Source organism: Aspergillus ochraceoroseus (assembly GCF_002846915.1).
Source record: "Aspergillus ochraceoroseus IBT 24754 chromosome Unknown P175scaffold_6, whole genome shotgun sequence".
Lineage (NCBI taxonomy): Eukaryota > Fungi > Ascomycota > Eurotiomycetes > Eurotiales > Aspergillaceae > Aspergillus > Aspergillus ochraceoroseus.
The window spans coordinates 800,447-812,972 of NW_024468481.1; the positions used below are offsets into that span (position 1 = coordinate 800,447).

A 12,526-nucleotide genomic window follows, 5' to 3' on the forward strand; every position below is an offset into this window, starting at 1 on the left:
GGGGGTGAGCATATGCAGTAGCCAACAGACCAACCCAACCAAAAAGACGTTTTATGACCAAACGGCAAGCCTTAAGAACAAAGTCCGGGGAGCCACGAGAAGAAGAGTGGGAAACATGATTCCACGAATCCTATGCTCTGCTTACAGAGGTGGCAGGGTAGATCATGTCCTCTCGTCTGTTTGAGTCTGTAGTCCCAGACCGGGTCAACCAAGCCATGGAGGTATTGGAGGGGTGAAATGGCATATCAATTCCCATCTGGGCATGAGAAAGCGTTGTTGCTGGCCGGTACCTGCGAGGGGGCGTAGAACTAGAAGGTCACGCAACAAAGGTGCCTCATTAGCCGGGGAAATAGAGATCAGTCCCCTACGCAAGTGCCGCTTTGAGTCTAACCAAACCAATAAGGTCCAGGCTCAAGTAGAGGAGCATGTTTCGACCATGAGGACGGGTCTGATTTGCAAAATTTAGATGCAGCCAAAGGCAAGTCAGTTTGGTGGGAAACGGTAGGACAGGATGCGCCGGTGCAAAATGATTGATGCAGATTTATTTATTCATTTTAACTTCAAGTTGGCTTTAAACCCCGACTTCGCAAAATTGGCATTAAAAGAATCCTCTGTCATCATGCAGTGTTGGCTTGATACGTTAGGTTTAGACCATGTCGAATAGGACTATAAACCTTCCGAAGGAGCACGCTAGATCTTTATTAAACACGAGAGGACAGCGGACAGCGGATGTATGGTGGGAGACCATCTCTATTAAACGGATAGCAATATGGTAAGCATGTTTGCAATGAGTAATCGAGCTGAAGCGATGTAGGAGAGGTGGTCGATCCGGACTTGCTCACATGCGGTAAATTATTAGAACAAAACGCCTTTCTGGCAGTTAGTTACTTGCTAGATTTAGTAATCAAGCGACTCTGGTTAGGAAGTAAGTACAGGCCTTGAGATGAATTTAATAAGGCCTCGAGGACTTCTCACAGCATATTCCCATCTGGGGCTGGCAGAGAGAGGCAAATGGCCATCCGAGGCTACAGACGGCCAGACAAAACGTGCCATTTCAAATAGCCGGATGAGCACTGAACTACGCCATGCCATGGCGCTGACGACTACTTGCTTGCCCGCCCCTCTCGTGTTGAACAAGTTTAGCATCTAAGCCTTTGTGCAGATCCCCACTGCGGGGATAGCTTGTCTTTAGGCTATGGTTTCCGTGTCCCTTTATCCGTAATTTAGAACGCGGGGAAAGCAAAGGAGCCATATATGGTGATGAAATATACCGATAGGAGCAACAGATGTGGCTGATTCAGAGTAGTTGGGTGACCAGTCCGGGAAAAACGAAGCCATCGGGGATGCTAAGCAACGAAACATTCCACGAAGTTATTGAGATCTGCAGTCATTTAGCTCTGAAACTCTCTGTGATATATGCACGTAGCTTCATTTAGCTATTTCTGCCTTTGTTTCCTGTCCATTCTGCCGATTCCGCTGGAACAATCGAGAGCCCATGCTCGCTAGGAAGACAACAGCTGGGGGTGGAAAGATTCAATTCCATAATACCATCGAATAAAGTATCTCTCGGAGAAATTGAGCGCATATTTGAGTACTTAATGTTCTATGGTAGGAAGAAGTGGGGGAAAATTAAGGAGAGAGAAGAAATTAAAAAGAAATCCCCACCTCACCAGGTGGCAGGTGACAAAGAAACTTCAAAAACAAGAGAAATATTCAACTTTCCATCACCTTCTTCAACCACTCAGGGATAGCTGGTGGATTATTCCATTTCTCTAGCCATAAATCCTGCCAACCCTCCCCATTTCCATGTGCTGGCAAGGCAAACACTGCAGTCACATACCAAACCTGCGCCCCAGATTTCAGATTAGTTCCCAAGGATGGCAGCAAGGTTCGTCCATGCAGGAGATTTGAATTCGGATCTGCTAAAACCATGTTTCCTACTCGATTAGTGTCGGACTGAAGCTCTACTATGCCGACAGCCCCTGCTGAAGAAACCGCGAGAGACCGACAGGGCTCTGTTAATGTCCCTTCAGATCGAGGGCTGACGGGTTTTTCGAAAGATCGGAGAATACGTCCATTATTGCTCTGGCACCCGTAGATTGCAAAGGCGCCTTCTGAAGTTTGGAGATCGCGTCCAGTGCGCACATGATGGGCGCGGATATGCCAATTCCTCCTTCCCTCGGTAGGAGGAATTAGGAATGTGTCGACCTCGACATCGGACCATGGTTTCCAGCCTGAAAGGAGGACTGGTACATTTTCGTGCCATTCGATACGTGCATTCTCCACAACTCGTCTTGTTTGCCAGATATCACCTCCATCATCTGAAAGGGCCAGCATGCTATCAGGCGCATGCTGCTCTAGCTGATATGTGCCAGTAGGCACCGAGTATCCGAAAGACGCACTATACGCAAACTTGCCGTATTTAGCATGGATTGCTTTGACGGGGTAATGGCAGGCTTGCCCTGACGAAAGCAAGAAAGAGTGTCCACCACGATGTATCATTATATGCTTCGGGTACTCTAGAGCTGCCACTGTTTGGAGAGAGGTTGGATAGGGCTCCTCCGTGGCTGCCCAGAAGGGGTGTGTTTCGGGTAAAGCAAGTGGTACAAATGACAGGCAGCACCAGTAAGGCGAACCTGGAGAGTTGTAATTCTCCGTTAGATACATATTCGCATAGGAGTATCCGAGGCTAAGAGTTCCGTCGTTACTGAATATGTCCTCTTGGGTTGCCCACCATCGGAAATGGCGCAGCAGCAGGCCTTTCACAGTACCCCAGGTGAGTGGCTCTGGAGGAGTAACGTCTGCAAAAGCCAAGGCACCCCAGAATCCAACCATAGCAAATCGATACGTCATGGAGCGTCCAAAGGGAATCGACCGTCCTATAAAAGGAAGAGAATGTCCAGGTTAGCATACTTAACAGGGGCTTCCTGGCCTTCCAGACGACTACCAGCTATCGATGGGTCAATCATACCATCAGGGTCAAAGTAATACACAAAATCTAGTGCAAATTGCCTAGCCCGTTCACGATATCGTTCTGCTCGTGGCTTGTCGAAGTCGCTCGCCAGTTTGGAGTAAAGTAGCTGCAAGAACTGGATCGCGAAGGAGCCAGAGTAGTAATCCATCTGGTGGTGGCTTTTAGGACCATCATTACTCCATCCTCCTCCCACATGGAATGTATCTAGGTGATCCATATCCGCCTCAATGCGAGAAAGTGAGTATGGGGCACCATTCTTTCTCAGGCCCAGATTTGCAAAGACTCGAAACCATAGCCTGGATATCACTCACACTACATTAGCATCAATAGCTTTTACTCATGCGAATAGACAGACACACCAATTAGTATTGGGCATCTCGCGATCATTGATGCTCCCTAACCAACTCGCTACATTTTTCTTTTGCCGGCTAGTTAGAGGGTCCCAGAACACATGCGGAGCAACTGCCAACGCAAACCCAATCGGACACATCTCCACCATTCGCTGGTCCATGTCTTCGATCTCTCCCCAAAATTCCGGGCTTGCTGGATCCGTTCCCTGAATGAATCCATCACGCCACCGGGAAGCTGCTTCATAGTCACATTCGCCGCCAAGCAGGGACGCCAACCCCCACAAGGGGCGAGCAAAGCCTTCAATTTGTGCGCCGCCTTCGTCGAATCGAGTGGTTGAAGTCCCGATCTTCACGCGGCTGCCTCCTGGGGTAAACCGGGGTACGAGAGGGTTGAGCAGCGCCTTACACGCTTCCTGGAGGTCACTGCGAGTACGGAATGGAGACTTGCTGAAGGGTTGAGCAGGAGTCCTTCCATTTGCGTAGACAGACATCGTGACTGCTGGTATTGGAGGGAGGAGAAAGTTGTTGAGTTACGAACTGAGATTACCCCTCAGGCCTCAAGCCATATATGTATTCTTCCATATCTCGGGGATGTCGGGCTAAAAAGCGCGTAACTCGAGCCAGCATGGAATATGTCGATCGGGAATTTACCCGGGAGGGGAGGGGATAAAAGAGGGAAGAATGACAGTTCTATGCAATGCAGAAGCTGATACATGAACTAGGATAGAATCATCGCCAAAGTACGCCAATAATCGGACTTTACTCCGAAGTTCTAGCTTCAGCAGGCACAACGCTTGAGGCGAATTTCTATAGGTGGATTGGAATTTTCCACGCATTACGGCTGACGGGCGATCTGGTGGAAGCATGCAGAGTGATATAAACTATAATACTCTGGTTTATTTCCCCACTACACATACAATTGTCTATCATGCTTGTTGGGAAGAAGCTATATTGGTACGCCCCTCCTTACAGCCTCGTTCAGAGCTCACTCATTCAAGGCGATTGGTTTATTTCCATAAATTGGGATACCTAGCCGCCTCTTTGGTTTCTTCCACTGCCTGGTCGTACTCCTCCAGTTCCTGTGCGCAATCATCAGTCTGACATTTCATTTCCTCGTCAGTAGCCTTCCGAGTTGAATTGCCCTCGTCGACAAGGATCTTGTCAGTTTGATCATCCCTCACAAATTTCGGATACTCTTCGTCCAGGAACTGCAACGTTGGTGGGACAGAGTAAGGTAGGCGCGCTGGCACAGCTCCATAGTAATGGTCCCAGGTCAGAAGAGCGAAGCCGGGGTCCTGTGTCAGAGTGGAGGGATAGCAAGCGTTCTCAGTGAGGAGCCACGGGTCCGCTTGCGGAGCCGGCCATGTTGAAGAACGAATAGTCCATGACGTTGAATGTAGTGATACTGGACGTGATGCCAGTTCACGTACACAATGTCACCGACGACTTGAATTGGTCCTCCCTCAACCTTGACCTGTTTGTCTGGGGGATATCTGCAAAAACCCATTCCATCCACTCTGGCCGCTGTTGGCAACACCGCCATTCTGGCTGCCCGGGGGAAGATGGACCCAGCCGGGGCACAAGTCAGCCTTTGGAATGTACTGCACTGAGCGACTGAAGAATAATGATAGCACGCCTGAGGATATTTGGAGCCATCACACCAGCGAACCTGCATGCTGTAGGTGGTGGTAACCACTGTGCTCTTCAAAACTACAGTTTTTCTGGCCTTCTTTGTGGCAGAGGCTGTAGCCGTAGGAGAGAGGCTGACAGAAAACAGGCCGTCGCCAATATCGGAGTATGTATATCAAACAAGCTGAAACATCCACGGGGATCGCGAATTTATTTATATAAAAAAACACAAAACCGATTCCACTGGATAAAACCAGAGTTAAGCCTCAGGAAAATTGATCAACTAGTTATTTAGTTAGTTAACTGGCTAGTAAGCTAACGTAATCCGCAAATTGACAGCATATAAAGAAGTACCTTTTCATCCTTATATCCTTTCTGCCCCTCCTTCTATTCATAAAATAAGAAGAGCAAGCCACTACCTAAATTATCAATCCATCCATAGTAGAACGAACAGACCACAGACCACAGACAAAATCACTATGACTTCTCCACACAATCCTCTCATCTCAGCTTTAACAACGCTTTATACTCTCCTCGTTGACCTCCGCTACATCCCCGCATCTACACTTGTCCTCCCGTCATCCCAGACACGACGACATCCCCGTAACTGCATCAATCGCAGTGCAGCGGCGCAGAACGGGTTCAGCGAGGAAGTAATCGAACTAGCGTACCAGATTCCGTACATTGCGGATGAAGATTACCAGGTTAACTACGACACCCAACCGCTCTGTTATCTGGCACGCGTCCCTGAAGTAAGCGGGGAGGACAACGACAAGAACAACGAACCAGAAGAAATAGAAGGCGAAGATGCATGGGAGTTCGCGCGTGACCCGACCTTCCAGGATCGTCTCGATCTCTGGACCGGCCATAACATCCTAGTATTAACTCGAGGTGGACTGTACGGGGTGGAACTGATCTATGATCTGGATAAGCGTATGTTAGCTTCTCTTTAGAGAGAGAGAGAGAGAGAGAGAGAGAGAGAAGGGAGGGGGGTTCTTTCTTTCCAACGATATGCGTTAACACCTTGTACTTACTTGTATCTATACAGAAACAATCACGGAATGGCAGCCTTTCGAAACCCCAGAGACTTGGCGGTCCCTCCCTGCCATTCCGATGACATCGTCACAGAACCCGCTCTACGTGTGGATCCGGGCGTTTCTGGCACTGCAGAATATCCCGCTTGATGATGACATCTTGATTCCTCGGGAGCCCGAGGAGCTGGGGTATCCCGGTGATAACGCCAGTGAGGGGAAGATGCGGGAATGGCGGGAACGTGTGGAAGATGCTGAGAAGGAAAGAGGGCTGAAAGATGTTTATGTTGGGTGTGGATGGAAGACAGATACGGTGGATCGAGTCGAGGATGATGCACAGCTGCCGATTTGGGAGGCTCTGGAGCAGGCGCGTCGAAGGGCTGGGGAAGAGTTTCGGGGAGAGGAGTTTGGAGAACGCAAAGAGGCGTGGAAGGGGAGTTTGTAAATATATATACTAGATAGAGTCTGTTGTTTAGTTTAGCAGGAAGTACAGTACATATTGGTCTGACTAAATTTAGAATATTTAACTAACACATATCATGGATATTTGGTCTCTACTAGGTCTTTGAATGGCTTTGTCCTGCAGAATACGTAAGGAATGCAAGGCTAAACATGTCGCCCTATTCATTATGTCCGTTGTTTCCCAGCTTGTTATACCAGGGACAGTCTATATTCATACCCATCTTACAGCATCAACTTATGTACAGCCGAGTTTACCGGCAATAAACCTAGCAAGCTCCTCTATAGTGCCTGCATCTTCGTCCGTAGACAATCGCTCAGTCAAAAGCTGCGTCCAGTCTCCCAACCGGAGCTCGTGCAGGTTGCGACCATCAAGGGCTCCATGAATACGACTCGCCTGCTCGGGGGCGATCAGAGGGTCATCTGATGTGGAAATATGGCTCTCAACAATAGCACCATGTTTTAAACGTAAAAATACACGGGTCTGCCAACGTATATTAGAGCTACTTGGCAAAAAAAATCACAAAAAATCAGAGAATCTCACCGAAGATGGCAAAGACGCTGGAAGAGCCGGTCGTTCCCGGGGATCTTCCTCAGTGGGATATGTGGAAAAGGTAAAGCGTGGGGTTTGAGTGTATTTCCACTCCAAAGACTAGAATAACGAGATCAGCATTTCTTTCTACACAACTTGAACCCCATAGCTCCTAGAGACTTACAGTCAATTCATCCAAGCCCTTCCTGATTTCAGGCTCCCTATAAGCTAGTGTGTCTCCCACTGCCCCCACCACCCAGTCGTCTCCTGCGTGCAGCTCTGGCTCATTCGCGTGAGCCCGCTGGGCACGGCGAACAGCATCTGGATTGGTCTGGTAGAGACGTGCGAATTCCTCCATCACACTCGCGATCACTGTTTGGATCGAAAATGGGGGGAGCGAATCCCCCAAAGAAGAAGACACATTAGCTACTGGAGATCGGACACTCTCAACGCCCATGGCTTTGATGTAATCCCTCGCAGGTGACCGTAAAAAGGACCCCAGTATGTCGATATTCGGGGAATCCAGTAGACATGTCCCGTGGTGCAGCGCACGATGTCGGGTCAATTTAAATGCTGACCCGGAAATCTTCCGCGGCCGATCCGTAGTCATAACAATATCATGACGGCCATTCACACTGGTGTTGACTGCTCCGATACGGTGCAATGCGCGCACCATCATCTCCGCATGTTTATTGCGCGTGAAGGTTGTCCTCGGGGAAATTACACTGTAGTTCAAGTTTCCGGCATCATGGAAGACTGCACCACCGCCGGAGCGTCGTCGAACGAAGACGGGCTCATCACCGTTATTGTCTCCCGCGCGATCATTTTGAAGCACTGTGAGATTCGTCTCAAGCCATGGATTCTGGTTCCGCCCAATTACAACACACGGTCGATTGACATATAGAAACAGGATCCTTGATTCGGGGGGAGCATGCTGGAGCAGGAAATGTTCAATGGATAGATTCACGTACGGATCTGTCGAGAGGGACTGGTAGATCTGATGGAGGGAGGATGGACTAGCGGCGAGTTGGGCGAAATGGTCAGAGGTAAACGAGGAATTGAACCGGACGAAGATGCCACCATGAGGGCTCCTATAACGGGTAGAAAACCAGCATGAGCTTCGAGCCAGGAGCGGCATTGAGAGAGGTTCAAAGCAGATAAGGCGAGCGCGCGCAAAATGAAGGTCCAGATTGTATCAAGAGTCCGGACTCGATTGGTGACAGTAAGCTCCCGATGTTACCATACCATACGCCGATCCATACGGTAATATAATAACAGTATAACCACCATACGGCAAATCACCTGCCTCCGATCACCGGACGCTAAACCTAATCGGGCCGCTGGAGACGGGAAAAAAAGATTCCGACCTTTTCGAGTCACCCTCAATCTTTCTTGGACTATTGCAGATTCACACCGGTGATAATAATCTTACAAATTTGGCCTCCAATTCCTGAGTTTCTTGTCTTTGGGAAGTTTCCTGATATCTATCCCTTAATCGGACGACAAATACGAGACCTGGTACAACGGTCACAACTGGCTTAACCTCCCGAAAACTACCAACCCAACAAACAGCCCACTATGTCAACGTGGGGTGAATACTTCAGGGTCACCACGTATGTTTCCACCGATTCTCAACCATTAAATCTTGTCTTGAGCTAATGGAAATATTCCAATAGCTACGGTGAATCCCACTGCCTCTCTGTCGGCTGCATTGTCGATGGCTGCCCTCCTGGAATGGAGCTCACGGAGGACGACATCCAGCCCCAGATGACTCGCCGTCGTCCTGGACAGAGCGCCCTGACGACCCCGCGCAACGAGAAGGATCGTGTTGAGATTCAGTCTGGAACTGAGTTCGGAGTCACACTTGGTACCCCAATCGGTATGATGGTGCGCAATGAGGACCAGCGTCCCAAAGATTATGGTAACAAGACCATGGACCTGTACCCCCGTCCCAGTCATGCCGATTTCACCTACCTTGAGAAGTATGGCGTCAAGGCAAGCAGTGGTGGTGGACGAAGCAGTGCCCGCGAGACCATTGGTAAGTGGTCCTTAGACAACAATTTGCGTTTTTCTTTTTCTTCCCCCCCCCCCCCTCTCTAACAAGTAACTTCCCAGGCCGTGTCGCTGCTGGTGCCATCGCCGAAAAGTACCTGCGCCTCTCTCACGGCGTCGAAATCGTCGCCTTCACCACCTCCGTTGGCAACGAGCACCTGTTCCCTCCCACTGCCGAGCACCCCAGCCCAGCAACCAACCCTGAGTTCCTCGACCTGATTGAGAAGATTGACCGCAACATGGTCGACTCTTTCACCCCTACCCGCTGTCCCAACCAGGCGGCTGCAGACCGCATGACCAAGGTCATCGAACACTTCCGCGACAACAGCGACAGCATCGGCGGTACCGTCACCTGCGTGATCCGCAACGTCCCCGTCGGCCTGGGCGAGCCCTGCTTCGACAAGCTCGAGGCCAAGCTGGCCCACGCCATGCTCAGCATCCCCGCCACCAAGGGCTTCGAAATCGGCTCGGGCTTCGGCGGCTGTGAAGTGCCCGGTTCCATCCACAACGACCCCTTCGTGGCCGCTGACGTGCCCACTCAACTGGGCAGCACAAATACCACCAAGCAGCGCCTCACCACCAAAACCAACAATTCCGGCGGTATCCAGGGCGGCATCTCCAACGGAGCCTCCATCTACTTCCGCGTCGCGTTCAAACCCCCCGCCACAATCGGTCAGGCTCAAACCACCTCCACCTACGAATTCGAGGAAGGTGTCCTCGCAGCCAAGGGCCGCCACGACCCCTGCGTCGTGCCCCGTGCCGTCCCCATCGTCGAGGCCATGTCTGCCCTTGTGGTTATGGACGCCCTGATGGCCCAGTATGCCCGTGAGAGCGCAAAGAACCTGCTCCCACCGCTACCCAAGACTATTCCTACCCGTCCTACCCTAGGGACGCATTAGAGCAGTAATGAAAATCATCTCGGTGTCTTCCCCCCCCCTTCTTATTTATCATTCTCTATTATCAATGATGGTTCTTATGACTCGATTTCCTTTTTTTTTTTTTTTTTTTTTCGCCTTCAAAAAAGTGTAACTTTTATATCACGATATTATTTTCTTTTCCTTTCTTCTTTCAATTCCGCATAGCGTCGAATAGATGGGAATAGTTATCACAATTGGATAATTCTCCCCCCGCCCTTATCCTTCTCTTCTACAGCTGTAAATTATTTATTATACTCTTGAATATATATATACTCTGCAGCCCTAGTCTTGATGCGAGCTAAACTGTATTTGGTAACCCCGGGAATAGCTAATGTTCCGGTATTTTACCAGTGATAAGTAACTATACTGTACTGTACTGTACTGTAGTTAGTTAGTTGTTAACAGTAAATTAAATAACTAAGAACTATGAATGTAACCGTGATACATAACTATAAGCCAACCCAGAAACATCTCCCGAGAAATATCTGGGATTATTTAAATATAGTTCTAGCATGCTGGATTTTTATCATCTTCAGAAGGCGCTTGTGGCTGATTAGCTGACATGAAAGGGTATATATACTGTCTAGAGATGTAGGATTCCTAAGAATTCAAGAAGCCCTTTGAGTTAACTAACTAGTTATATTGAATGGATTGCTAAGCGAAAGGACTAGTAACTAACTAACTAGTTAGTGAGTTAAATCGAGGGACCTCATCTCATATATTCATATTCTAGTGGTAAATCCTTTCGCCCTTGGCCCAGGCCAATAGCTTCCTTACTGCGCGTCCCTGGACAGCCGTCGGCCGACCCTCTAGAACGCTCCCCAGAATGGCCCACGCCACGACGAACAGCCAAACCTCTCCACCACTCCACCACCGCTTCCAGTGTCCCCGCTTGACCCCCGCCTTCCACGCCGAATCCACCGCCCCGCGGAAAAAGTACAGGAACACGCTGCGGCTATGGCCCAGGAATGCAAAGGGCACCCCGGCTAGCGCTCCGCTCAGGTAAAATCGCTGGCGGGGCACCACGGACCGTGGGAGCACCAAATTCCACAGACACAAACTGCCCCAGCCCGAGCCGAGGGCTGCCGAAAGCACGGCCGTGAGGGTGATTATTCTCTTCGAGAGACTGTTGGCCGTGGAAAGCGGCGAGGCTAGCCAGGCCTTGAACTTGAGGGCAGAAAGTGCGAGGGTAAGACCGGTGATCAGGCGGGCCAGCGGGGGAACAGAGAGGAGAAGATGATGCAGGAAGGCTGTGCCGCAGCTAGGACTGCTGGGGTGGAGGAGAGCACACGACAGGCTGACGATAGAAGGGTGAGCCGGCCCCGTAATGGGCGAGATGGCCTTGACCGCAGAAGGTAAGGGGGTGGGATCGGACGGATGAAGAATCGGCGAGACGAATAGCCTAACAAGCAGGTGGGTTTTGTTTATTGATTAGCCCCGTCTCCAGACAACTCGACGGATCAGCACAAAACTCACGGCCATCGCAGGTTGGCAATCGTTGCGAGCGAGTCCACAATGTCAGTTTTCGCCGGCCAAGGAAACTCCGCGGGCAGCGTATCCGGACGGTCGTGGATGTAGCTGGGCGAATTCTTGAGGATCACGTTTCCTAACCACTGCGCTCCAGTTAGCCCCATATGTCCAACTCCCAGAGCTTAACGTAGTAGTGTTCGCCATCACGTCGCCCACCTTGGGTGTAGCCTCCCGATCAAACACAAAGGCGTGGAACAGCTGCGCACACGACAGGGGCATCAGGAGCCAACTGCCAAACCACCAGGGCTTATTCTCCAACCACCCCTTCTCATCCATCACATTGTAGAGCGACTCCAATCCCCGTGTAGCCGCATAAATCGCGACCGTCCTCCGGAGCTGGGTTTGCGGAGAGATTCCCAGCGCGAGTCCCGCGATACTGGCCCCGACCGCAGGGGCATATCGCGACGTCAGCGCCCTCGAGATTCGCGGGTTGCGGTCGCGGAACGGCTGAGCGTCGTCGGTTCGGAGATTGGCACGCAGTCGGACGAAGAAGCGATAAAGAAGCCGGTGCAGGAGAATCATCAGGGAAAGAGAAAGGGAGAGGCGGAAGTTTGGAGAGCGCAGTAAAGCGACCGGGGGTTTCTTCCTACAATGATCCATCCCACTCACAAGTTTAGCTTCAGCTCGATCTCCTCCATGTTCAGATTCTCGTCAAGAAGAAAAACTACTTACCCGGCCTGATCACGCTGTATGCGACCGAGGACCAGATCGACCAGCTTCAAGAAAGCCCCCGAGGCAAGGAAGACACGCAACGACGCTCGCACAGCCGCTTCATTATGTTTATGTTTGGATCGTACAATACCCTCGAATCGAGCCGGAGTGGGTAGCTTGGTTCGCAGGGAGGGAGAAATGCGCTGGACGGCGTAGTCGTGGAGGATCTTGTATTCTTTGGCGCTCAGGGAAACGCGCAGAGCATTCCGAACGACGGGGTGCACCCCAGGATCCAGCTGGGGTGCAGGTGCCATGATGCTCTGCTCTGACTGAAATTCGAGGGATTCAAAGCAAGACAAGAGTCAGGGGACGAAGGGGGGAAGAAGAAGGCGTGAGCTGGT

At 50.6% G+C, this 12,526-nt stretch overlaps 6 protein-coding genes across 6 annotated transcripts; 2 read left to right on the forward strand and 4 right to left on the reverse strand.

Annotated features, from left to right (window-relative positions):
* Positions 1-1,713: 1,713 nt before the first annotated feature.
* Positions 1,714-3,815, reverse strand: P175DRAFT_0494419 (glycoside hydrolase family 154 protein; the record flags this gene model as incomplete). Its single annotated transcript, XM_040896014.1, has 3 exons — positions 1,714-2,879; positions 2,972-3,270; positions 3,334-3,815. The coding sequence occupies 3 exons, from the start codon at positions 3,813-3,815 to the stop codon at positions 1,714-1,716; spliced, it is 1,947 nt and encodes a 648-aa protein (XP_040750666.1).
* Positions 3,816-4,222: 407 nt separating this feature from the next.
* Positions 4,223-4,999, reverse strand: P175DRAFT_0524868 (uncharacterized protein; the record flags this gene model as incomplete). The annotated part of the gene is made up of 3 exons (XM_040899394.1): positions 4,223-4,729; positions 4,793-4,938; positions 4,986-4,999. The coding sequence occupies 3 exons, from the start codon at positions 4,997-4,999 to the stop codon at positions 4,332-4,334; spliced, it is 558 nt and encodes a 185-aa protein (XP_040750667.1). The 3' UTR covers positions 4,223-4,331.
* A 356-nt stretch (positions 5,000-5,355) lies between these two features.
* P175DRAFT_0502801 (uncharacterized protein) lies at positions 5,356-6,477 on the forward strand. Its single transcript, XM_040897472.1, has 2 exons — positions 5,356-5,886; positions 6,002-6,477. The coding sequence occupies exons 1-2, from the start codon at positions 5,433-5,435 to the stop codon at positions 6,427-6,429; spliced, it is 882 nt and encodes a 293-aa protein (XP_040750668.1). The 5' UTR covers positions 5,356-5,432; the 3' UTR covers positions 6,430-6,477.
* A 46-nt stretch (positions 6,478-6,523) lies between these two features.
* On the reverse strand, positions 6,524-8,146 carry P175DRAFT_0461891 (putative lipoate--protein ligase). Its single transcript, XM_040894779.1, has 3 exons — positions 7,160-8,146; positions 6,988-7,095; positions 6,524-6,927 (listed from the first exon to the last, which is right to left on the reverse strand). Exons 1-3 carry the CDS (start codon positions 8,111-8,113, stop codon positions 6,682-6,684), a joined length of 1,308 nt encoding a protein of 435 aa, XP_040750669.1. The 5' UTR covers positions 8,114-8,146; the 3' UTR covers positions 6,524-6,681.
* A 243-nt stretch (positions 8,147-8,389) lies between these two features.
* P175DRAFT_0461896 (bifunctional chorismate synthase/riboflavin reductase [NAD(P)H] ARO2) lies at positions 8,390-10,037 on the forward strand. The gene is made up of 3 exons (XM_040894780.1): positions 8,390-8,588; positions 8,652-9,013; positions 9,091-10,037. The coding sequence occupies exons 1-3, from the start codon at positions 8,554-8,556 to the stop codon at positions 9,924-9,926; spliced, it is 1,233 nt and encodes a 410-aa protein (XP_040750670.1). The 5' UTR covers positions 8,390-8,553; the 3' UTR covers positions 9,927-10,037.
* A 307-nt stretch (positions 10,038-10,344) lies between these two features.
* Positions 10,345-12,501, reverse strand: P175DRAFT_0558845 (uncharacterized protein). The gene is made up of 4 exons (XM_040900870.1): positions 12,147-12,501; positions 11,631-12,060; positions 11,421-11,557; positions 10,345-11,346 (listed from the first exon to the last, which is right to left on the reverse strand). The coding sequence occupies exons 1-4, from the start codon at positions 12,437-12,439 to the stop codon at positions 10,674-10,676; spliced, it is 1,533 nt and encodes a 510-aa protein (XP_040750671.1). The 5' UTR covers positions 12,440-12,501; the 3' UTR covers positions 10,345-10,673.
* Positions 12,502-12,526: the final 25 nt, after the last annotated feature.